The 27896-nt window shown below is 35.0% G+C and overlaps 1 protein-coding gene across 4 annotated transcripts in view; it reads right to left on the bottom strand.

Moving 5' to 3' along the window:
- The window catches only part of LOC106663679 (adenylate cyclase type 8-like), a 261838-nt gene that overhangs the window by 50180 nt on the left and 183762 nt on the right, over positions 1-27896 (bottom strand). For all 4 annotated transcript variants that reach the window (XM_014388701.2, XM_014388699.2, XM_024227503.1 and 1 more), the window contains 2 exons: positions 15658-15787; positions 12542-12605 (listed from right to left, as the gene is read on the bottom strand). In XM_014388701.2, coding sequence (XP_014244187.1) covers positions 12542-12605; positions 15658-15787 — 194 coding nt within the window. The remainder of the gene's footprint in view (positions 1-12541; positions 12606-15657; positions 15788-27896) is intronic.

A 27896-nucleotide genomic window follows, 5' to 3' on the forward strand; every position in this document is an offset into this window, starting at 1 on the left:
CAGAGAGGACATATCCTTTCCAATCACCTTTTGAACTGTCTTCACTCTTCACCCACATTTCGTCGAATTCCTCAATTCCCCTCTTTTTCTCGTACCGCCTCCCAATCGAATCCATCCCTCGGAAGTTAAATACCAAATCATCCGCCTCCCGGCAAAGAAATCCCCACGATACGACCTCATGACTGCCAAAGTTCTTAAATCCTACCTAACAAATCAACCGTGTACATCAAAACCATTTTCAATGTCATAATCCACAAAACACACCTCCCCATCCAGGTAAAACTTTCTCTAATAACCCCAACAACCCTAAATCTCAATCAACAATTTAAACACTCAGCAATGGCCTGTTCCTCTCCCCCATACCCATCTCCGTAGTCTGCCAGGTTCTTGCCAAATATTTTATTGATCTCCATAAATTATTATTAAAATTATTATTTATTAATTATTATTATATTATTAAAATTATATTATTATAATATATTAAAATTATTATTATTTATTAATTATTAAAAATATCATTTTAAGGGAATAGGCCCGTTGCTTGTTTTCTTGAAGGAATTTTAGAGCGATAACAGAGCAATTCTTAAAATTCTGTCAGAAATTATGAAAGCACGAAGAGATTATTTAAATTACACCAACCAAATTCTTTTGTCATGGTTACTACGAAGGTTCTTTTGGTTAACATTGTGTGCATGCAAAACGTTACATTATTAATTTTAAAATAAAATAATCAGACTACAAAAAGAATAAAGGTGATTACAGGCAAATTATTATAGAGTCGGCCCCCAGTGATTTAACTCGTAATTCGAAACATTTTCTTACGGACAACAACACCATTTTTCAACTAATGTCACGTTATCTGAATGACAATCTAAGGAATATTTTTTTAAAACTAATTTCCTTTCCTGGGCCCTATCTCATGCACAACACAATTGGAAAAAAGTGGAAAAAAGCTTGAAATGGAAGAAATCATAATTGCGTTCATCTTTTGAAAGGGAAATCGATCTGACGCTTTCGTGATATTCAAGAAATAATGCTGGGGGGAGGGTTAATAAGTATTCGCGAGAAAAGGCCGAAATATTTAATGAAATGTAAGGTGGGATTTGTAGTCTGGTAAATAAATGTAATTGTATTTTGTATATAATGTATTTTTTCATTTAAAATTGTTTGCATGTATACGAAAAAATATATGAACGTCTTGTTGTCTTTTGACTAGCCGAATGAAGCAAATTCTGGCGGTTGAGATAAATGGAAGCAAATGCACCCAAATTACTTTTGCCCTCCGAAACAAAACCAATCATAGAATAATACTCCTTTTTTAAAAACTGACTGTATACACTACAGTGGGTGCTATCTCGATTGTCGTATAACCTGGAACCGACATACACGAACTAAACAGACTATCATACAGAATATTACAGACCAGATGTGTAATATTTTTGGCGGCCAATGGCTACCCACCATGTTGAACACAAACACAATTTCGATTTCAACAATCCAAAAATATTACAAACAGGACAAAACAAACATAAATGTAACTTTTTAGAAATGATTTACATCAACCGAGATAAACACAGCATCAATTACAGAACAGACACATGTAAACTCATTCGCAGGTACGCCATATCATTAATCAAATTCAATATAGATAACATACATATATCATCATCACATCACACAAAACATATAAAACATTCATCACATTCCACACATCAAACATTTTTACATAGTCTAATTTTTCAACAATTTAGCTTTCCTTTTCCTATTTATCCCCGTCTATATAATCCTGAAAGGATAATCTGGCCGAACTATTACCAACTTTTTTTCCCTTTGTCCTTATACAAAAACGTCTTTCTATACCGACTTCCTTCCCCACCCCTTCAAAATCCAACGTATATAAACATAAAACAGCAATATCTCACAGGCACTCTCAACACGACACGCAAGAATGGCATACTTACGCAGAAAACAAACGCTTTGTGTGCGTAGAAATACTTTGATAGAATATAAAAAATATATTTTGCATTGTATAAATTCACTTTTTTCCACATCCTACATGTATTTGTTAAATTTAAACTTTTTTTTGTAAATCCCAGGCCCTGAAGATGATCTCTATAAAGATCGAAACGTGGGCAAAGCTTTCTTTTGAAAAGAAAATGTCTTTCTGAAACCTACATCACACCAGACCGCATCTCACGATTTCTGAATAATTATCTACTAACGGTCGCTAATCACCACACACTTTGTTAAGAACGTCACACCTATCAACAAAAAACATGCTAAAACTTTATAAGGCACCACTAAACCGATTTGTACGTAAGGATTAGAACTGTGGGAAACCGCTAAACCTTCCAAGACCCAAAGCCCCCCCAGAGTCATCAGAAACATTGTCAACGCTCGCTACTACGTTTCCAACACTACCCTTCACAATAAACCCCCAATACCATTCGTAAAAACTAATCCCCAATAAATTTTCCACATTCCATGAAAAACTATCATCACATCCTAATCCATTAGCCCTTGCATGTCCAACATCCGATCCGTACAACTCGGTACGGCGTCTGAACTATTCACAAATCTAGGAGGAGAAGAATCGTTGCTGGCTCCTCTCCAGGATATATGTAAACAGTAAATAAATTGTATCTCATTACATGATGTATATATTATAACAGTTGGTAATAAATCAATAAAAAAGGTTTTAAGAAGTCGAACATATATCAAAGCTAGTTCATGGTCGAAAAATTATAGTTTAAATTAAGTTGTGTGATAGTTCTAATAGATAATAGACCTTAATCTCTATATATAATATAGCGTCGTGGTTTCCGATCATTTTTGCCTGCTTATCGTCTTTTCTATTAGCGAGGATAATCAGTTCAAATCCATAGGAAACGATTGTTCGTTCTAATAGTTCCAATTTCTAAGTGTCTTGGTTGAGTAGAATATTATTTGCCAGCCAATTTTGAACAAGTTGCTTTTAAATGAGATCGATGAATGTCATACAAAACACAAAAAAACATTTAAAATACTTGATCATGTAACTCCATACATAATTTGATAAAAGGCTGTTGATACAGATTAAAGATAATTCAGAGCAAGATTTATACTAATACGGCTAACAAGATGTCCGATGTTATCAAGACGTGCGAAAACTATTAGAAATCATTCTTTAAACGGTGCAAATTACACGTGGCAAAAAAGAAAGAAGGCTTAGGGATAAATGAGGCAATGGAGGGGTAATCTTGGCCTGGGATGTCTTCCCACGTAGCCCTGTAATGGGTAGAGCTCTTTGGCCGGTGTTGGGGTGGCTTCTACCCCTTCCGGAGGGAATCCAGAAGAGGTCATTGAGCCGAAGAAAGGCACTTAGGGCCGAATTGGGCAAATCGCCCTTGAGCACGACACAGCTTTTTGTAGAATCAACTGCCAAAACTGCATAATGCATCACTGAATTCATTATACAACGGGCTGGGCTGCACGATTATCAGTTGCTTACGATTCGGAAGTGCATTTGTTTACAATCAAGTCATCAGGGGGTTGCGAAAAAAGCGTTGACCAGCATTTCGCCATTCAATACTAGGACTTTTTAACTAGATGCTATTACTCATTTAATAGTTTCGGTAAGGGATCGAAAGAAAACATTGATCCTCGGTGAATATTCATAAGCATTTTTTAATTATTTGTAGAAGTCTAAAGCAAGGACAACACCGGAAAAATGGTTCTGCTGTTAGAGTCGTGGCTACGTTTCGTTACAAAAATCCAATTTCTTCAAATTCTGATGATTAAAATTTTTTTCGAACATCATTTCCGGCAGAAAGATAGCTCTTCAGACCAAGGGTTTATAAATGTAGAAATATATATTAGTACCAAGATTGGGAAATTGTTCTTCTTGGTGACACATCTTCACATGAAGCACACGCACATTATATCAATCTGGGGTCTGCTAGCCGATGTGCTATTTTCGAACAAATAGGACACTCACGATAGCACAGTGTCTGTTAGTCGGTGAGCTAGTGTGCCATTTTCCGTTTAATAACGCACTCAGGTTAGCACAGTTGGGGTCTGCTAAATTTTTTCTTCTTCTTCCCAATCTACTATCGTTCTATGATTTTCAAATTTTAAATATTTAGATATTTAGTGAAAGGAATATAAAAGTAGTTAAATTCAAGTATATTAATTGTTGTATGCATGGGTTGGATAATCCGACAAATGCCATATTTGAAGAATTCAAATTGTATTTCTAGTATGATTTCCCTTTTTATATTTTTAAGATTTTACCTAAGATTATTCAGAAATCGTGAGATGCGGTCTGTGTGATGTAGGTTTCAGAAAAACATTTTCTTTATCGTGCCTACGTTTCGATCTTTATTGAGATCATCTTCAAGGCCTGGGTTTTACAAACATTGTATAACATTAACACATTTTTATAGTTTCGGTAGTGCACTACATGTAGGATGTGGAAAAAAGTGAATTTATACAATGCAAAATATATTTTTTATATTCATTCAAAGTATTTCTACTCCCTCAAAGAGTTCTTTTTTGTGTACAATGTTCGTAAATCCCAGGCCCTGAAGATGATCTCAATAATGATCGAAACGTTGGCACGATAAAAGAAATGTTTTCCTGAAACCTACATCACACCAGACCGCATCTCACGATTTCTGTATAATCTTTGACTAACGGTCACTAATCACCACACATTTTACCTAAGATTAAGATATTCCCCTAATATATTGTTTTTCGATCTTACTATATATATCGATACCAATCTGATGATTATGTTTAAATATGCCACAGTAGCCATACTTCTGTTTCCTTAGTTCGAATTCTGTTAGTAATATTTAGTTTTCTAACCACCAGTCATCGACACTGATTTTTTTTGTAACAAGAGTACAGTTTTGGAGTTGCGTGATCATTTTCGCATCCAAGTGTTTGGCCAACTTTGAATTGTAGTTAGGAACGTGTTAGGTTAAATTTGGGAAGGTTAAGTTTAAGGACAGTTAAGTTTAGGTTTAGGTGCGGGTTAGAATATGGTTAGGGGTAGGTTACAGGTGGGCTAGGATTACGGTTATGTTAAGTTCGGTTTAGGTTCAGGGATGATGATATGTTAGATATCTATGATATAGAGTTTTTCTGGAAGTGGAGATAATATACGAGTACGAAGCCCGAGTTTATTTCTGGTAGTATTTCTAAGTGTATTTTTTAAGGCTTGCATACATTTAAATGTAACTAAATTATCATAGAATGTATGAAAAATAGCTGAACAGATTATTAAAAATGTTTGATTTACTCCAATTAAATTTAATTGTCAAAGTCATAGTTATAAATAAAGTTATAAGGATTGAAAACAACAACATTTTTTGCTTTATTTACGCCAATAAAATACAGATTCCAGAGATCAGAAATGATGATTGTTGAAAAAATATAGAAAAAAATTCATTCAAACCGAAGCGATTTCTCTCGGACCACTTTAGAGAAAAATAAAGATCCACACTTTTTAAATTGCATTTAATTTTAAACAAATTTCTTTTTATCTCGTAAACAAACATGGTCTGTAACATTCAGAGCTTATCTAGCTTCCTCAGTCTCAGGCGTCGTTAAAACTTGGCGAACATGGAGAGGGTTTGTTTACCATTGTCCGGCCATTTGGCACGCTCTGCCTAAACCAAGAGGAACCGAAACATTCGTGATTATTGGGTTATAATCAAGAACAATAATAAAATAAAGAAATGGGCATGAGATTAATTGTTACTTATAGTTAAGAAGAATCTTTCATACAAGACGAAAGAGAAACTATACCAAAAGTTTTTATTTTTGTCAAATAATTGTATTCTTCGTTTGGGCTTTCATCTTCTTTTAACACTATCACCATTTTAACAACATACTGGCGTTGTGGACAGTTGAGAAAACTAAGTATAAACACTTGTAAATGTATTGTTTGATCACAGATCTGAATTGAAAAAAAAATTTTAACATGAAAACTAAAAAGAGGAATGTTGTACAAAAGATTTTTTGTGAGATAATTGAGATCTGCCGGGTGACGGACTTGAAGTTGGTTGTCTCGACCATCCTGGACCTCCTATTTTTACTTATTTGGCACGTTTTCGTCATTTAAATTAGTAAGAGTAGAATGTGCATGTGTGTTTTTAAGTACGTTTACGCTTTTTTGAAGGTACTTCACAAATGCCGAAATGAACAGGCAAACAAGAATAATTTGGTAAGACCAAACTGTAAATTTGTTGTTTATTCTTTTACATTTTAGCATAACAAATTAGTTTTCCATTATAAGACGATTTTTCTTTTGGTTTATATTTCTCATAAAATAAGATTTTAACTCTCTGATGGTTGCAATGGTTTAAATCGCATATAGTTCATAAAAATATGCAATTTTGTTGTGTCTGATCCACTTTATTAACCTATTCAAGCCAGTAGTTTGTTTGGGCGGTCTCTTATGTGTTTGTACAAGAAACGGAAAAAACGACAACTGCCGATTATTCATCCTGCTGATCTCAACAGGAAAGCAAAACTTGGTTAGAAATATCAATACAGATTACTGTGTAATTACTGGAATTGCACAAAGTCCTTTCCTTGCAAACTGTTCCAGCTTCACTAAAAATATGCTAAAAATGCACAAATCTAATTCAACATAAAAGTGCACATTATAATATGACATTGTTGTCCAATAATTTCAACTGTTTTAAGTTGTCAAAAAACTTTATGTACAACAGTTTTTCTTAAAATGAGAGTTTTATTCGACAACGGGGACATATCCCACTTGTAGGAACGTGAACCCAGATACAACGCCGTAGAAACGAGGTATCACATTGTTTTGAAGATAATTGTAACACCCTTTATGCCCATTAGAAACCTTTACGTGCCTTTGTTCTGAAACAGGCTCTAATCTCTAAATTCAGCTTCGTACAAAACAACAACACAACCCCTTCATTTTTATAAGTTATCATTGGTATATTTTCATATAGATAACGCACATAAGTTTTACTGGGGTAAGTACCTGGTAAGTTAGCACCTTTTTTTTCTTTTATTTACTCCAAAATATTTATATAGCCTTCATGTTTACATCGTATTATGTAATTATTATTGTTTCCTAAAAACTAAATATTATAATACTAATATTCACTTTATACATCATTATTTACACATTAAATTCACTAATTTCGTGGTCCGCTTGACTAATTAATGTATTACAATTAATTAAGGTTTTTACTTGAGATGAAAAAAAGTTAATGACACGAGCGGGATTCGAACCCACGATCTTCGGCTAGATACGCCGCTGCTCTTCCACTTGAGCTATCGTGATCTCGATCCACTCGGACACTAACTCCCCATCTCAACTCCACCTTATGAGTTTTCCCTCCTTTTGCCATTTTTCAAATATCGTGTAATCGGATTGGATTCTTGACGACAAATGAAATGGCTACGGAGAGCTTTAGGGAAGTGAACTTCATTTTAATTAATTAAATTCACTAATTTCGTGGTCCGCTTGACTAATTAATACATTTAAATTAATTAAGGTTTTACGTTGAGATGAAAAAAAGTTAATGGCACGAGCGGGATTTAAACCCACGATCTTCGGCTAGATACGCCGCTGCTCTACCACTTGAGCTATCGTGACCTCGATCCACTCGGACATCCACTTCATATCTATCCCATCCAACCATCCCACCTTATGAGTTTTCACTCCTTTTTGCCATTTTTCAAATGGGAAAACTCATAAGGTGGGGTTGAGATAGGAAGTTGATGTCCGAGTGGATCGAGGTCACGATAGCTCAAGTGGTAGAGCAGCGACGTATCTAGCCGAAGATCGTGGGTTCGAATCCCGCTCGTGCCAATAACTTTTTTTCATCTCAACTAAAAACCTTAATTAATTGTAATGTAATAATTATTTACACAATTCCATTAATACTCCTAATGAAATTATACAATTCACGGTACACAGCTAATTCGATTGACGAAATTAGAGGTTTGTACCCATAAGGTGGTTGAAGGTTTATTTCTTTGGCATTTGAGAGTCTGTCGAACTTCTGTTTGTTGAATGTTTCTTGCAGTGCATGATGATGTATGTGTTCGTGATCCTCATATGTTCCGCAGTCCTTAGAATTCGGTGACGGGATTAAATATGTTGAGATATCCCTTGCACAGTCCGTGATTGGATTTTAACCTTACTATTGTTTTGCAAAATTCCTTGGTTATATTAATTTCTTTGGGGTACCAAGGTTTCTCATGCTACCAGAAACATATTTTTGTATCTAATCCCTTTGTTATTTGACAGGTATTCAATTTGCCAATCTATCTACAGATGTAATCTTAATATAGCATGAAGATATTTCCTAGGTACTGGCGCTTTTAGAAAATTACCCGTTGCGGTGGCATCTTTGGAAAATCTACATCATTATGTTTGCGCCCTGTATGGCCTTTGATCCAGGTGATTACTATTGTATGCCCTTTAGACCTGATCATTGCTGCAAGTTCAATTTCTATAATGATGTAGTCCGCGATATACAACTTTTTGTAATTGCAAAGTTTTCGCACACAACTAAGGCAGTCTGTACATATGATCACTTTTGCGAATTGCTGGTTGTTTGCATACTTCATAGCTTCCCTCATAGCAACCAATTCTGCAGTGTATATAGATAAATACTGTGGGAGTGAAAACTTTTTACTGTAGTTCTGTACAGGATCATAAAATTAACAACCTACTAGTCCATTTAGGAGTGAACCTTCGGCGTAAATAAGATGTCCGTCTGGAAATCTCGCAAAAAGATCACTTAAATATTTTTGGGTGACTTGGGTGTTATTCAGTGTAAGTATATAACATTGTCGAATACTTTCAAAGTTTATGGTAAAATAAGCAGCATTTTAGAAGATTTTTAAATAGCACCTTTTGAAAACCAATAAAGCCTTCACCTGCCTCTTCGTAGTTTTTTTACGTGATTTCGTTTTTGATTAAATGAAAAATTTCCTTCTTTATAGGAAAAGTCAAAATATAAAGATTTTGTTTGACGTAATCGACTGGAAATGATAAAGACAATAGCTTCCCATTTCATCTGCTCCTATGTACATTTTCACTCTAGTTTAATAAAAATAAATTTCATCACTTTCCTGCAATGTAGTTTCAGAAGTCGCCATATGTGTTCATAAACGCGTTGCGGAAAATTTAGTGGTCTATTGACCAAATTACTTCTTTCAGTTGCTTAACCTTTTTATGCAAGGTTTTGGTCGAAATGAAAAAGCTAGTGTAACGAGCGGGATTCGAACCCACGACCTTCGGCTAAATACGCCGCTGCTTTACCACTTGAGCTATCTTGATTCGATCCACTCCTTTAAGCCTGATTACACAACATTTGAAAAATGGCAAAAGGAGGGAAAATTCGAAAGGTTGTAGGTTAAGATGGGGAGTGGATCGAAATCAGGATAGCTCAAGTGGTAGACAAACGGTGTATTTAGCCGAAGGTCGTGGGTTCGAATCCCGCTCGTGACGCTAACTTTTTTATCTCAACCAAAATCTTAAGTAAAGATTAATTAATTGCAAAGAATCTATTTGGTCCATCGTCGAAGATCGTGTGTTCGAAAACCGCTTGTGACACTAGCTTTTTCATTTCGATCGAAACCTTATATAAAAAGATTAACTGCAAATATATTTTAAACAATCAAAATAAACTTGTCATCCATCTGGACTTCATCGATAAATTCCATTGTAGAATTGAAGAAAATTAACGATCTGTCTGGGGTAATATTCTGTCGTCAGCGAGGAAGACATATTACATCCGAGATAAGGATTGGGCTAACCGTAGAAGCAATTTCCCGAACAGGTACATTGTAATTCAGAATAGATTCGAACCAATTAGCCAACCTAAATCTATTGTTCAATCGGATGTGTTCTAGGATTAATGACGAAATTGTTTAAAAGAAATACGTTAAAGAAAAAAAAAGATGGACGAGAACTTATTAATCTAAAGCCTAAAACTAAGAAAGGTTTAATTTTTCTACAACTAAACCATTTACTGGTTTTAGGCAGAGGCAAATCTAATTTTAGACCACATGTCTGGCAGCCGAGATAACGTCTGTGTCGATATCCTGTTGTACCGGGATGGAGCTATGTTCACCAAATCCAACATTTGTCAACTGAATTCGCGACATTGTTTAACAGTCGAGACCTTAATTCCAGTTTCCGCCAATAAAATTTAACCACATTAGTTAGAACAACAATCCCTTTCCTGTTTCTGTTTATAGTTCACTTTTTATAAAGAAATATAACAGAAAATTTATTTTTAAGTATATTTCTTAAATACAATCCAAGAAAATAAACAGACACTTGTATTTTGTTGTTTATTTCAAACTATGTTTTTTTTATCATTTTAACATTAAACAACATACTTATTTTAATTAATTAAGGTTTTTAGTTGAGATAAAAAGGTCAGTGTCAGGAGCGGGATTCGAACCCACGACCTTCGGCTAGATACGCCGCCACTTGAGCTATCGCGTCCTCGATCCACTCGGACGCTAACTTCCCATCTCAACCCCACCTTTTTGACTTTTTCCTCACTTTTGCCATTTTTCAAGTGGATTTCGAGTAGATCGAAGACACGATAGCTCAAGTGGTAGAGTAGCGACGTATCTAAGGCCGTGGGTTCGAATCCCGCTCATGGCACTGACTTTTTTATCTCAACTAATAACCTTAATTAATTGAAAGATATTAACTGGTCAAGCGGACCACGAATCTAGTGAACTTGTTTTAATGTAAACTAAATTAACCAATATGAGAAATTCATGAGAGTTAATAAATAAATGTTTAATTATGACGGTTTGAAAATTCACCAATACAAAAGGAAAATCATTTAATGATGGCTTAAAAATTAACTAAGAATTTGTTACCAGGTTTTGCACTTAATAACGTTTATTACCTTTTATAGCCTCGCGGAGAGCCTTAAGCCTCCTAGGTATCGAGTAAATAAGAGATCGGATTTCGTCTTGTTAAACATAAAGCCTTTCAACAAGAGTAGTTTGAAGTTTCAACGTTTGTTGTAGGTGGAACTATATTGTCTTTTTATCATTCCCATAACTGTTCTACAGGTTCATGTCTGGAGAACGTGTTGGCCAAATCATTGTGGTAATCCTCCAATCGAGCTTCATGCGGTCGAGCATTAACACGAAGTTGTCCCTAATAAATGGTGCGATGGGACCAAAGCTTCCAGAAGGACTTCCTCGATGTATCACTGTGATAAAAGATCCATTCTACATGATAATCACACCGGTACGGGCAAGGACGTTGATTCCACTCCATACCTGACTGTCTTAGAAAAGGCTGTGAAACGTTTGGCATGTTCTCCACGTTACACCCGTCATCTGATTGCCAGAAACCAAATGGCCTCACATCGAGGTATAGGACTGTAGGTATAGGTAGACGGATGGTAGAGCTCGACTCACCCTGTCCTGGGCTATATAACGGATGCTACGTCCGTTGTGGGCCAAAGCATCTGCCATGGCGAGATCTTCTCGACTTAAAACAACGTTTTAATTATAAAAAAATGTTTTACTCAAATTTATTGTTTCATCAAAGAAAACCATTTAAAATTGGAAGTTGGTGGCCGAGTGGATTGAAGCCACGATAGCTCAAGTGGTAGAACAGCGGCGTATTTAGCCGAAGGTCGGGGTTCGAATCCCGCTTGTGACTCTGACTTTTTTATCTCAACCAAAACCTTAATTAATTGAAAAAGAATTTATTTAGCCCAGCGAACCACGAAACCTAATAAAACAGTCATTAATGTTGTGTTTACGTTTTAAGTCAACAATTAATTTTTATACCTAGTTATTATGGAAAATAAACAAATAGATACAAGTGTCCGTTGGTTCACTTGGTGTGTGTAAATTTGTCGAAATTATTAGCTGATATAATTTCTGTTTGCTGTGATTGGTTTGATTCAAAATATTAGGCAGATTAGACAAAAGATTTATGATTTCTAAGTCTTCGTACTAAGAATTCTTCGTGTGAAATATATTTGATTTATCCATTTAGGACCGACTGGCTTTTTAATATTTATCTCTTTTGTTACCCGTCGTTTATATTTCAGCTTTGAGTGATATTTAGATGGAAGATAAGTACAGGACGATAAGTTTTTAAGTTACTATGTTTAGTTATAAAGAGGACCAATTTTTTATACACAGCAAGACACATTTTTGCTGTTTTTATATCTAGGGAAAACTTGTCAACAAATGATTCCACTTGTTCGTTATGACCTACAAAGTAAGCACGTGGACTAATTGGCATCTAATTTCAGAACTCGCTTATCCACGTGCTCGTTGCTCTATTCTGGGTGATTGAAGATAAGAGAATTAAGTGAGATGGTTGTCGAAAGAAACTTTTGATTTCAAATGACTTGGTAAATTAATTTTATAATGGAGATGTGTTCGTTATTAAAGCACCAACGTCTTAAAAAAGTGATGTTTCAGCTGAAGTTAAAAATAATAGTTAATTGTGCGACATTGGTATCTAAATGGGCCATTTAATAGAAGAGGCCGTCAGACTTACCTTGAGTCTGGGACGTCTCCTCGATAACAGAAGGCTTCCTTCTCTCTTCTCCATTGTGCTCCTCCTGCGAAAAACCACACATTAATTACATCTCGTCCCGGTGTCATATTTGCGGGGTCGTAATGGACCCTAATGGATACGACGGTCAACAAAAACGGACCCCTTAGGGGGAAATTCTAAAGAGAAAGAGCCCTTTTAGCGAACAATTATGCGTCGGGACGAAAAGCAGTCAGCATTTTTCAAGATGATTTCGATGAGACTTTCCAGCTCCGGTCACGAAAGAAGCGAGACTCGTCTTCTGAATACATTTCAAGTGATTTGACTCATCGTCCCCCAGGGCCATTAAAACCTGGGATAAGTTTAATTCACATATCATATAATGCGTAATAGAAAGTATCAGAAGGCGTCATATAATAATTAACAGACGTTACACATTATAAAGCAGTAGCCATTGATGTAGCTTCTCACAGCATGTAGTATGAAAAATGGTTCAGGAAAAACAGAGCAAACAACCAATATGTATTTCAGAAAATTTAATCCCCCAAGTGATAGTTTAGAAACTATTATCTACCCTGCGCTAAATTACCGATAATTTATGAAATCCATGCGTTAATTTTGTGCAATTATATAATAAGGTGTGTTGTTCATCAAAAATGAATATTTTAAATATATAACAAAAATGGTATTATTCTTCATGATAAAGTCTTTTGTGTTTTACTGACACTAGGCTAACATTTTGCCATTCACTCGAACCTATGTTATCAAAAGCTGAACTTTTCTATTGTAATATGAGCGCCATGGATTGAATCATGTTGATTTGATGGAGGTTTGGACTATATGGTGGGTGAGGCAAAAGTTCGATCGTACAACATCGACCGTTCGGCTGCAACAGAACACTGAGGTTAACCAAAGTCGGACAATGGTATTACCGCTCATTACAAATTCTATTTAGAGTTTAGAACATCATATGGAACACAATCGTGATGAACAATTTTCAATTGAACAATAGTCCCAAATAATTATATTGAGGATTTGATAATTTTTACACTGCCTTAGCACAGGAGATGTATCTGAAGATCGAACTGACTTTAAACTTAGATAAATTCGCTGCAGTTTTCCAGTCTGAAATTATTGCAATTGAATAGTGCGCCAGTGAAATAGGAACACATTTCAGGTCGTAAAGTCGTACGTAAGGTTTTAATCTCGTGTGAAGTTAAGGAAAAAGTCATAAGGCATTGTGTGGAATCACCTGGCAAAAGTCAGTGACATCAATGACCTGACCCTGGCATGGATCTATGGGTATTCGGGACATGGAGGAAATGAGAAGGTGGATATATTGACCAAGATCGGAGCCAGTATGAACTCTCTAGTACCAAGCCCTATTTTGGCCTAGCACCTTGCTACAAAAAATTATACATCCAAAAATGAATCTTTAACGAGTGCAAAACCTAGTTGAACAATCCCAGGTATGAGGCACACAAAGAGATTCATAGAAGACTAGGAAAGGACTACAGAAAAAGACACACAGCCAGGAAGAATAGAAGACTGCAGAACGCGTTTTATTTTTGTGTAAAGGTTTATGTTGATGTATTTTCCTGCAACTAGAAGAGGAAAAGCCGCAAGCAAGATCCTAAACTTAGAATCCGCTGGCAACGTTGTGCGGATTGGTTAACAAAGGAAGCTAGCTATAATATTTATTATTACAATTATTACTATAATATTTATAAAATTAGAGGAGCACAATAGATCTCACTCAGGTCCAGATGGTTTAGTGGCCACCTCTTGTATCCCTATCCGTACACTGCCTTCTCGCCTTCGCAGGAAATGCAAAATAGTTTGATCCGTGGGCATCTCACAAGGCAATCTTTTGGTTAAAAAAACGTGGGAGTGAATATTTTTGCAATTTGATTAAATGGGTGATGTTGTTGTGAGATCAGTCTATTGCTTTGTTTCTTCTCCATGTCGGACTAACTGTGTTTTTTTTATCACTTTACACTTCCCTGGAAAATGTGAATGCGTATCCCTGGACTTCATTCTACGATTCAGGGGAAAAGTATTTTACATTGATTGTGAAAAGCCATTATTAAATTACTACAATTAATTAAGGTTTTTAGTTGAGATAAAAAAGTCAATGGCACGAGCGGGATTCGAACCCACAATCTTCGGCTTGATACGCCACTGCTCTACCACCTGAGCTATCGTGACCTCGATCCACTCAAATGTCGTGTAATCGGGTTGGATTCTCGACGACAAATGAAATGGCCATTGAGAGCTTTAGTGAAGTATACTTCATTTTTAATCATTAAATTCACTAATTTCGTGGTCCGCTTGACCAATTAATATAACAACATGAAAAATGGCAGAAAGAAGGGAAAGTTCAAAAGGTGGGGTTGAGTTGGGAAGTTGGTGTCCGAGCGGTGTCCATATTAATTGGTCAAGGTGATAGAGCAGCGGCGTATCAAGCCGAAGATCGTGGGTTCGAATCCCGCTCGTGCCATTGACTTTTTTATCTCAACTAAAAACCTTAATTAATTGTAGTATATTAATTGGTCAAGCGGACAACGAAATTAGGGAATTATTAAATTAGTTGAGACGATTATTAAATTGAATGAACCGATTATTAAATTGGTTGAGACGATTATTAATTTTTTTGAAAAGATTATTAATTTGACTGAAAAATGCTTTATGAATAAATAATTTTACATTTTTTAAATTTAAATAAAGGTTTTTCGCGACTACTAGCTCGTATTTATTTTCTCCCCTGACTATAAAACCCGAAAGGGACGATTATTATACTAATTGAGGTGATTATTAAAATGAATGAGACAATTATTAAAATGGTGGAAAAAAATATTAATTTGATTGAAAAATGCGATCGGAATAAATAATTTTCCATTTTTAAAATTTAAATAAATGTTTTTCGCAACTCCTAGCTTGTATTTATTTTCTCCCCTGACTATAAAATCCGAATGGGGCGATGATTATATTAATTGAGGCGATTATTAAATTGAATGAGACGATTATTAAAATGGTTGAAAAAATGATTAATTTGACTGAAAAATTATATATATAGACGTAAACATTAACGCTTTTATCAATATCTGTTCAAAACTTACAGGTTGAGCGTCATGACTTGAAATCTTGACGGTGGGTGTTGTGCTTTGGCTCTCCGTGTCGGACTGAGATTTAATTTTGTGTACAGCCTCGACCCATCGGTTCTTGTATCTGTACACCTTAGAAGGTTTCCTGAAAAAATAAAAGACAATTAAAATAGAAAAATAAAGAATATGCTCAAATTAAAGTTGCAATTTTGACAATGTGAATTTCTCATAGGATAATGGTGTCTATACCAGTGCCTATACAATAGGACTATAATTTTATAGCAGATTGCTAAACGTAGATGGCGTACAGATTCTGTGATAAAAATATTACAAGATCCTGAGTGCAGTTCGAAACATTAAATAGAATTCATAATGTATAAGAAGATGAAAATTGAAGCCTACGAAAATGCACAACCTTTTCAGTTGCTGGATAATCAAGTGATAAGAAACGTGAATAATTTAAAATCTTTTGTCGTGTGTATTAGAGAGAGTAACTTTGCATGTCAATATTAATCGAAATCCAATTGTTAAAAAATATTATACCTTGAAAAAATTTAAAAAATTCATTGAGAAAAATGGTAAATTCTATTGTTTTTCTAACCGTGTAAAGTTGTATAATAATTGAATAGGCTAGATTAAGTTGAAAGCTTATCTGGGCTTTACAGAGAGAACCCTTCTAAATCTATTTGTTTAGTGGTTAATTACAACAAGCAGTTTGACCATTAATAAACATGGTAAAATGCTCTACGTGTCGAAACTGTTTCTAATTAATTTGATTTTTACACGATTTAAAAATCTCACTGTAAAGGGGCAGTACGTACTTTATCGTTTAAGGTTAAAAAATATTCTATAAAGTTCAAATACATTAAAAGAGCTTGTTTTTCATTTAACTATGATTATAATTTTGATGGTATAATTTTCCAGTTAATTACAGGTTTATTAACACATTAAAAAATTAGATTTTGTGAGGGAGGAGCTCGATTAGCTTAATTTTGTCTTTATTATTTTTCAGCCTGTTTTGTTATTCTTTAGACTTACACTCAATGCAGATAATTATTGTGACGAAATTGCATCAATCGATTTTCACAGAAATTCCCGATTCTCCCGTGAAAGTATTTTAAATTGGCTAGCAGTAAATGCAATTAAACTAGGAACCTTTGTGTTCAGCGGAAGGCCGTGTTAAATTGCTTCCGATTCGATCGACTCAACATCCAAAACAGACGAGTAACATTTATCCCGGATATTTGTTCCATACAAAAAAGACAATATCTCGCAAGTGCTCCAGAGGACAATTAATGGGCAGGGGTTTTAAAGGAACTGGGTCGTCTTTGATTTATTCCTTCGGGATCATGGTGTTTCTGCCCCCTTCGGCCGTGGCGGCCCTTTCCCCTTAACAGCCGTGCTCCCAACCAAATTTAAATTCCAGCTTATTTTTCAAAAATAACGATCACCTCGAATATCTTATTCAACACAGGATCAAGCAATATCACAAATCGAATAGTACATTATCTGGCTATTTAATTTCGTTAATTTCTTAGCCAATCAATATTAGGAACTACATCTGTTGTATGTATTATCTAGTGGCAATAGATTATAACCTATTATATATCTCCGTCAACCATAAGTCGTCAAAAATAAGATAAAATTTTTATGATCAAACTGATTGTCTTTAGCCCTAATTATTCCAGCTGGTTTGTCTTTGAGGTGTGTTTTGGCTGGTTGTTTTCGAAACAAAACATAAAGTAATCTGAAGCGTTTAATATTTATTCTGGTAGGTTTTGAGATGCATTTTCACATTCCATGAAATAAATGTGAGGAATGAGTTTTCTTGCTGATCTATCAAATCTCGACTACTGATGCTAGCCAAAAGTTTGAATACTTTACACCTAGTACAAGAAAACTAACATTCATTATGCAGACCTCTAGAATAAATTTTAATTAGTCAAAATTTAAGAAATATATACTGTATATATTGCATTCCAGTGAAAACTTCTGAAAAAATGAAATAAACATGAGATTAAAATTGTACTGAAGTATAAAAAAAAAATAAATAAATAAAAAACAGAATCATTATAAAATTGGCAATAAATTTATTTCAATTCCATAGATTAAATTTGAACAAAAATATATTTTACGTCGGATAAGGTCAAGTAAGCATCGGCTCTCAATCAGAGAACTTTTTGGCTGAAATGCAGACAACACAAGGCCCTGAAGATGATCTCGATAAAGATCGAAACGTTGGCACGATAAAGAAAATGTTTTTCTGAAACCTACATCACACCAGACCGCATCTCACGATTTCTAAATAAATGTCAAGTAATCACGTTTTGAATATGAGTAATTTATTGTAACCAAGAAGAATTTTCCTTTAATTTTCCCATTTTTCACTCACCCAAGGCCTATTTTTTTAATATTTTTCACCCCCTTCTCGAATGTAATAAGATCAAAATTTGCCCTAATCTATCGTGAGTGAGACAATGATACCAACGCTTTGCAATCTGACGAAAATAGGCCTCTTTTGCAAACAGCTTCACGAAATAATGAGATACTTGATTGGATTTCGTCGCCCGGCGCAAAATTATCCCTCCCTTTCATACAACAATTGGCTCTTCACGCTATCGATCGTGGACGTTTTTTAATCGTATGAAAATTGTTCATTACAACATTATTGTATTTTTATAGAAAACTATAAAAAAAAATCAACTGTGACACAACTATCCGCGATAAGTAGATAAACACAACTATGGGTTGTTATTGTGCTGTCAAATAAACGCAGGGTGTTAGCACTGATTGTTCAAAAAGGTAAATTTATTATAAATATACTCCTGAACATGTTTACATTAAAAAAATTCTCGTTTATTTGGTTTATCATTTACGTTATTGTTTCTATTCTCTGTTTCAAAAACCATTTGTTTTGCGTACGGTTCTTAAACGTGCCTGTTGTATTGGAAGAAAGGCTTTAGTTTGCGATAAGAAAAGCTAAGGTACACCCTTTATTATTTCACCAGCCACAATCTCACGTATTCTCAAACATAACGTCAATTCAATTGCAGAACGATTCCGTCTTAAAACTTTTAAATTTTACGATTGGGTTGTAAAACGTAAATAGAAACCAAAGTGTAAAAAATTAAATGACTTAATTACAATAAAAGGCAAAAAACTTGGCCACTCTTAATATTTTTAACAATTTCTTAATTATTTCACGTGTTATGGTTTGGGCAGTCATTCCTATAGGAGGTCGCATAAACTTGTTCTTCATCGAGGGTTCCCTAACAGCTGCGCGGTCATTGAAAACGAGTTAGAAGTTGTTCCTTACATGCCACTTTGGCGACGGTTTTATGTTTATGCATAACAATGCACGACCCCTCACAGCTACGATCGTTGATGACTACTTGGAACGGGCTACATAGTTAGCATGGTTTAAACCTTACCGAACCGACTTAAAGCGGGGAACACACTTACCCGATGCTACTCGACGCCTTGTCACGTTTTGGTAAAGTGTGCACATCTGCGTACAGTCACACAGCTTGTGTCACAGTAATCACTATCACAATCGCAACGCCTCTTTTGTTTTTAATGCACTATTTTGAGCAAAACCTTGTAATATATCGTTAGTTAAATTTTGTGAGCCATCTAATAAATTGTTTCTTAAACTTAATTGTTTTAAATAAAGTTATTCCTAATCCATCATAATTAAATAATGTTTATAAAACTTATGAATTTTTGATCTCGTTTAATTTGGTTTACATTAAAATAACATGTTGTAATTAATATAACGACAAAATTACATATACTTAGTTTGAAATAAATTATAAAAAATATGAGTGGCCTGATCTGACGCTATCCGACGAAAATGGTGTAATTTTACGAGCAAAACCATGAAATAAACTGTTAGTTAAATTTTATGAGCAAAACCTTGTAATAAATTGTTAGTTAAATTCATTATATCAAAAATGATGTTCTGGTGTTTTGATTGATTTTCTGCCAAACCATTAAAATTAATTTTTTCTAATAAAAACTAATAAATTTTTGATTTCGTTTAATTTGGTTTACGTTAAAATGAGAATGTTTTAATTAATATAATCACAAAATTACATATTGATAGTTTGAAATAAACTACAAAACATATGAGTGTCCTGTTGTTATAAATTGTTACTTACATTTTATTGGCAAAACCATGTAATAAATTGTTAGTTATATTCATTATATAAAAAAATGGCATTCCCGTGTTTTGACCAATTTTCTACCAAACCATTAAAATTAATTGTTCAAAAAAATAAAAACTAATGAATTTTTGATCTCGGTTAATTTGATTATATTAAAATAAGTATGTTATAATTAATGTAACGACCGTCATACGTTTGAATAAAAATATGAGTGTCCGGTCCTTTTGATTTCGACTGTACTCGATGCTACTCGACGAGAATCTGGACAGTGGGGATCGTAAATCGTAGAGTAGGGTAGCGTTGCGTGGCATCGGGCAGATGTGCACTGGGGTAATACTTATATGGAAAATTGGACTTTGGATTTGCGAGGGGTAGCGTTGCATCGGGTAAGTGCGTTCCCTGCTTTAAACCTATCGAACACTTTTGGGACGAGTTGTCAAAGAGGGCAATAAGTCATCCATGATGCCAGAGAATTTGCAGGAATTAAGAATGACCCAGTTGGAGGAGTATGAAATTATTCCACAGCACTACATTCAAAAACTCATAAAATCTATGCCACCTCGAATGCAAGCGGAGTTCAACGCAAGAGGAGGACCTGTATTGAATTGAATATTTTATTAGTTTTAATTTTAAATTAAATTAATTTTAATTTTATAATATTTATTACTTTGATTGAATATAAATAATATTTTTTTCCATTGTATAAATTCACTTTTCTCCACATCGTACACGTATTTGTTAAATTTAAACAATGTTTGTAAATCTCAGGCCCTGAAGATGATCTCAATAAAGATCGAAACGTTGGCACGATAAAGAAAATGTTTTTCTAAAACCTACATCACACCAGACCGCATCTCACGATTTCCGATTAATCATCGGACTAACGGTCATCACCATACAAGTTAAATTGTTTTCTCAGTTTAACTTGTTATTTATTTTTTATTATTTAGATATATCTTATATATACTTTTCTAAATATCCAGCAAAAAAAAAAAAAAAATCCAGCAAACATCAAAAAATAAAAATGATAACGATTGCAAATATTTACAAAGACAAAAAACCAGGGTAGCCATTTCTTTTGTCTTTAAGTGTATACAATTTTTAATTAAAAAGAAAAGCATTTTTAGAAATTCATATTGATAACATATTCGGCGTAGGCAAAATTGTCATATAAAAAAATACTTGGACGATATTTCTACAAGGAATTATTTTTAAAAACAAAAACTTTGGTGTCGTCTTGTACTATTAACCTTTTGATTTAATCCTCGGGTCGGTAGTTTACTTTCAGGAGGGGTGGTGGACCGAGACAAAGCCGCCTAGGGCAGTAAACTTGTGATTAGGGGCTTCATCCCCTTTAGCATTTCTAACCGGGCATTACCACGCAATCCTTTCTCAATCGACCCCCCCAACTTTTTTCTAATTTTTGAAAAGTAATGAATGTAATTTGAACCCCATTACGTGAAATGCAATTTTTGCAAATGCCAATCTGATGTCTGCCTATATCTATATTATTAACTATCACTCGCAGTTTCCTTTCTTTGGACATCTCTTCGTCCGTTTTTGTTCTCCTTCTCTTCTTTTCTTTCTCAGTGTTTCGGTTTATTTGGCTGTATCTTGCTCTACATCTCTTAACAGAGTTATATGTTATATAAATTCCAATGATCTTAAAATTATACACCCAATTTTCTTGGCATTAGCACTAATAATCTAATAATAATAAATATGAAAGATTTAAAAATCATATTAAAACAATAAGTAAGTTTCGTTTGCCTGAAACGCCTGTTTCAAGTGTTGTCTTTCGATTTTATTAAATTACAGTTGTTAGTATCGTTAACATAGTTTTCTTAGAAATATAAAAATTACAGTTTTTATCAATATTCATCAAACTGATCTAATTAAAACTCTTTAAATGCTTCCAGATGATGAAAATGGAGGGTTGAAAGACACGCGAGTCGACGATCGAATTACTCACAACTGCTATGATTTGTAACAAATATTTGATTTATCGATATTGATTTATATATACTGAGAGGGACAAAAGTGGCCACCCTTAATATTTTAATGAACTTTTATACAATCCTCGTTGATTAGGTTGCAACAAATATCTGGTCTTTTAAAATTGGATTTTGTAAGTAAATCTTTCATTAGTCAATCACTTCTGTGTTGGTTTTTTTGTAAAGCTTCTCTCTATTATTCTTGTGGTTTGATTTTTTTAAGTTGTCCCATTTTTAAATTTCAAATTAGCCGAGGTGCTTAACATTTCCATAACAGAAAAAGTTTTTTATCGCCATACTGGAGGTTACTCAAGAAGGCATGGATCAGGTCGTCATCGTGTCACATCTCAGAGAGATGATCGTTTTATTGTTTCGAATGTACTCCTTAATCGGTATTCTACCGCTGTTGAGATCAAGCAACGACTTCAACAAATTAGAAATTTTAATGCCAGTTTACGCACTATTAGGCGAGGACTTTAAGAAGCTGGATTACACGTGACAAGGCCTGCCACTGGACGAGCACTTTTGACAAGCAACAGAACAGCTCGGTTAAGTTTCGACAGAAATCCCATCTCCAGGTCTGAGCAAGATTGGATTAAAATCTTGTTTTCGGTTGAGTCAAAGGTTTTTGTTTGAGATCTTCTTACGGCCGACAGGTTTGGACAAGAACGGGGAGCGGTATATCCCCGCAATATTTTCACTCTGGAGAAGCTATTGCGGAGTTGGTGATAGGGTTTGGGCAAGCATTTCTATGTAAGGTCGCACAAACTTGATCTTCAGCGAGGTTTCCATAAAAGCTGTGCGATACATTGAAGATGTGTTATCACAAGTTGTCCCTTATGTGCCACGAATTAGTTTAATGCATGATAATGCAAGGCCCTTCACAGCTAGGATCGTGGTTGGTGAATTTATGAAACGGGTTTCAATTCAAAGTTTGGAGTGGTCAGCATGTGGTTTCGACTTAAACCCTATCCAACACCTTTGGGACGAGTTGTCAAATAGGGTAAAATTCGCCCTTGTGATGCCAGAGAATTTGCCGAAATTAGGACAGACGCTGTCAGAGGAGTATGCAAATATTTCACACCACTACATTCAAAAGCTCAATGATCAACGCAACATTTTTGGTAAAATGGTTTTATTCAATTTAATTTTTATTTACCTATAATATATTTTTCTTTACAAATATACAGTGAACAAAAAATTATAAGTATTGCAAGTATTTACTTTAAAAAAATGCCCCTCAGCGGAGACATTTATGTACTGTAGCTGTTTTTAATTCGTGATTATTTAAACATTCAGTACAATCACTGCACCAGCAATACATCATGGGTTGACGCGTTTTGCTCAACCTGTGGTTAGGTGTTTATGGTATGTTTTATGGTAGGTTAATGCGGTATTGTGGATAGATTCCTCTATTGTTTCCATTATGAGGTCAAGGTAGGTCTTCATTTCTGTCTGCGTGGATGGATGGCCATTAGTCCGTTTATGGTAGGTTAATGCGGCATTATAGATAGATTTCTCTATTGTTTCTATTATGAGGTCAAGGTAGGTCTTCATTTCTGTCTGCGAGGATGATGGCCATTAGTCCTTTTATGGTAGGTTAATGCGGCATTGTGGATAGATTCCTCTAATGTTTCCATTTTGAAGTCAAGGTAGGTCTTCATTTCTGTCAAACCAACAGAGGTGGTGGTGTTATGGTTTCGTTAGACATTTCCATGGAAGGCCGCACAAAACATGATCTTCATCGTTGGTTCCTTAAGAGCTGCGCGATACATTGAACATGTGATATCAGATGAAGAGTTCCTTGCCACGCCAAGGATGATCAAGGTAAGGGGAAAAATACTCCTTAATGAATTGATTATTTTCGTCTTTGTTTCCATGACAACATTATTGGTAAAATTGTTTTGCTTAGTTTATTTTTTTATTTAGCTATCTTATAGGTGGCCACTTTTTTCCCCTCTCAGTATATTAGTATATTGTTTGAAGTCTTTTGTCGAAAAAACACCGCCTTTGCTTGTTTGAACAGGAATTCCGGTCTAGAAGTCAAAAACCCCCGGCTATTGACGGAGACGTTTGTCAAGGACGGTGAGGGGGAAAAGTGAAAAGCTCGGCGAAAGTTGTCTAACGACGGCGAACCGCTCGCTTTTCCCACTTCCATCTTGGAAAACTCGTGTGATTTCATTTGCATCCATTGTGCTGAAATGCGCCTGAGCTCTTATATTATTATCGATCTTATTTTTGTCCGTAAAGCTTCGCTGGAGGAGTGAGGTTGAATTTCCGCGTGGAAAATGATAAAATTGTTTTTCTTTCTGTGAGTCTTGAAACCGCCGTCGGTCGCTAGTCTCTCGTTTCTTTCTCTTTTCGCTACATGTAAAGAAATGCGGGGAACGAAGCAACAATATTGTTTTAAATGAGAAAATATTGTTTGTCCTTTTTTTCAGTGAAACGCAATTTTTATACCACCTCCATCTTTTTTTTTTTTTTTCAATTCTAACAAAGTAAGACTACATAATAAAATATGTTGGTTGATAGCCCCTTTTCATTCTAATCAGTAAATTCTCGCTGGTTAGGTCTACCATACTTGTTTTGGAGTTTTGCCATCTTCAGTGTTTTTCGTACGTTTGTCATTTTGTAGATAATTTATAAATGTTGAAACTGCCGGCTAAGACTAGGCTATTACATATTTAATATACAGCGAAATCACAGTCATATATGAAATACACTCAAATCACTTTACACGTTTTAGAGAAATATGACAGTTTTGAGTCGTTAGGTGTTATTTATTGGTTTGAAAATAAATTCTCATCCGACCAAACTAGATGAACCATTTCCCTATGTCCCATCTTAGGACTTATCGTAGGATGGGACTAATGTTAATTTCCTGTGATTGTACAGCATAGATTTTTCTTTCTCTTAGCAAGTTTCACAATTAATTGTTTACAATTCAGCTCGCCTGTCACACCGTAAATTGATTTCGCTAACTCTTTCCAACCACGCACAGGGAACGTTCGTGAATGGCGAATTGGAGTAGGATATCACGCGATGTGTATTAAACCATTTTTTTTTGTTTATATATATGTTTTTCTCGTTTTGTATTGGTTAAAAGACAACAATGTGCGGTGCCACGGCACGGTGAAGAAGACGTTAATTGTCTGGCCGGGGTGTTATACTTCTTAAAAAAACTCATATCTATATTCCCTTATGTTTAAATTATAAATACATTCCGCTTTTTTGTTTGAAATATGTCACGCGAAATGTTTTGCGCAGCGGATGAAAAGGAGGATAAAAACACATAAAAAAATCTCTTATTAAAATTTAATTGTAATTTAATAACAATAAACTCAATACATTTTCATCCGGAGGGTAGATAATAGCTAATCGTATCGTCTCGAATGTTTTTTTAAACAATTCGGTCATAAATGTTCTTTTCGACAGCTTAATCTCCAGATTACACGCTCTCGTAATCCGCGGTGATGTTTGGTACGCACCCCCCCACCGAGATAATATGAAGCACCTCGAATTTAAGGCTTCGAAGCATTTCCTTCCTTTTGCATACCAATAAAATTTCAGTTTTTATCAATAAGAAATCGTTTACGCTCAGTTGTTTTCCTGTGATTCATCACTTCACCACTCCTCATTTCCACTCACCTCTAGAACTCAACTAGGAGAAGAATCGCGGATGAGTGAAAGCGCGGATAACTAGAGTCTACTAGAGGGGCGTCGGTGGCTGCAACGGTTTAGGGTCATCACTGCAAGGTAAAGGTCCCGGGTTCGAATCCTGCGGCCCTGCATTCGAACCCGACATACTTACAAAAGTTTTTTTTTTTCAAAAACGTAGGATTGATATAACCTCTTCTGTTGCGAACCTCGTAAAAAAAATAAAAAAATAGAACATAGTTGTTTTACTGTATAAAGTAATGATTGTTTTGGGTCCCTAGCGCATGTTGAAAGTAAATCTATTTATTGGTGTCAATGTTTAGTGTGTGAATGTTGATTATGGAATATTGAGTACCCAATCGATCCTTAATTAGGTGATACATTAATAAGATGAGTAATGGAGAAATATAGAGTAATCCACCACCCTAATTGAGTGAATATTATGTAAATATGAGAGAAGGTATTTAAGAATAAGCGAGAGTGTGAACAGTTTAGATCTGAATAATGAGTTAAAAATTTCACTTGACTCTAGCCTTTTAAAAGAATATGGTGGCCATAAGGGGTTTAAAAAGGAAAAAAACGATCAGAAAGTAATTTGACTTTCTCTTCTTTCTTACGTTCGATTATATAAACAATTTTCTTTATTTAAAAGGGTTTTAGTTTTTTAACAAGGGTTTTTCAAGTGGTTTCAGAGTAGAGAAGATCTGAAAACTAAAGAAAGAGAATAAGCGAAACCGGGCAGGCAAATAAAAGAATGCGGGACTGCGTTCTTCCTGCGCCCTCAATTTCCTTAGCAAGTTTAATTTTCATCCCTCTCATCTAAGAATCTGTCTCTACCATTAAATTGTAGAATCCACTTAGTATGCAAAATACCCTGAAGGCATTTGAATTTGATGCGAGATTGTCAACGTGAAAACCTTTTACATCTATAGGCAAAAATCAATAAAGAAAATAAATTAATAAAAATAAAATAATAACGTTTGAAAGAATTAAATTTAAGTTTTATGTTCCATGTTTTGTTTTCTTTTGTCGCAGTATTATCAGTTTCCGGTCAGTCTCTTCCCTAACAAGAAAACGCAAGTTTTTCAGGCCTTGTTTATGCTCCGAGATAATAGGACACGACGTGAGAAAATTGGATGGCGGCACAGCCTTAGCCCGTTGAAGAAGACAAATTATTGTGTCCGGGTCTTTTTCACATACGGCCATTTTCTTAAGAATTGAACAGGACGCAAAAGCGCTTCTAAAATACGACACTGTCACGAAAATCCATTTGGTCTGAAGGTGTAATAACGTTCCCTAATGTTCCCAAAATTTTTTGTGCAATAATATAAAATATTTATGTTTTGGTGGTCAATTGACAAAGTTACTTCTTTCAATTAATTATTTTTATGTAAGGCCTTGGTTGAGATAAAAAAAGTCAGTGTCACGAGATTCGAACCCACGACTTTCAACTAAATACGCCGGTAGAGGTAGAGCATTCGTTGGTGTACGTTTATATAAGATTGGTAGAGCAGCGGCTACCAAGAATAATTAACCGACTGGGAATGACAAAGGCAATAGGTTCCCTTATTTCATCGGCTCCTATGTACATTTTCAGCCTAGTTTAATAAAAAAAAGTTTCTTCACTTCTCCTGCAATGTAGTTTCAGAAAGTCGCCATATATTTTCATAAACACGTTGCTGAACTTTGCAAATATATCCATTGTATTTAGTGGTCTATTGACAAAATTCCTTTTTTCAGTTGCTTAACCTTTTTATGTAAGGTTTTGGTCGAAATGAAAAAGCTAGTGTCACGAGCGTGATTCGAACCCACGACCTTCGGCTAAATACGCCGCTTGTATACCACTTGAGCTATCCTGACTTCGATCCACTCGAAATCCTCTTGAAAAGTGGCAAAAATGAGGGAAAATTCGAAAAGGTGGGGTTGAGATGGGAAGTTAGCGTCCGAGTGGATGGAGGACGCGATAGCTCAAGTGGCGGCGTATCTAGCCGAAGGTCGTGGGTTCGAATCCCGCTCCTGACACTAGCTTTTTCATTTCGACCAAAATCTTACATAAAAAGGTTAAGCAACTGAAAAAAGGAATTTTGTCAATAGACCACTAAACACAATGGATATATTTGCAATGTTCAGCAACGGGTTTATGAAAATATATGGCGACTTTCTGAAACTACATTGCAGGAGAAGTGAAGAAACTTTTTTTTATTAAACTAGGCTGAAAATGTACATAGGAGCCGATGAAATAAGGGAACTTATTGCCTTTGTCATTCCCAGTCGGTTAATTATTCTTGGTAGCCGCTGCTCTACAATGCCCTACATTTAGATTAATCATTTGAAAGGTATTATTTGTTCAATCGGACCACGAAAACTATTGAATTTAATAACTTAATGAGTTAACTAGACTGCAGACACCAACTCGATCGAAGTCACGATGGCTCAA

The sequence above is a fragment of the Cimex lectularius genome, unplaced genomic scaffold, assembly GCF_000648675.2.
Source record: "Cimex lectularius strain Harlan isolate CLEC.00 unplaced genomic scaffold, Clec_2.1 scaffold116, whole genome shotgun sequence".
Lineage (NCBI taxonomy): Eukaryota > Metazoa > Arthropoda > Insecta > Hemiptera > Cimicidae > Cimex > Cimex lectularius.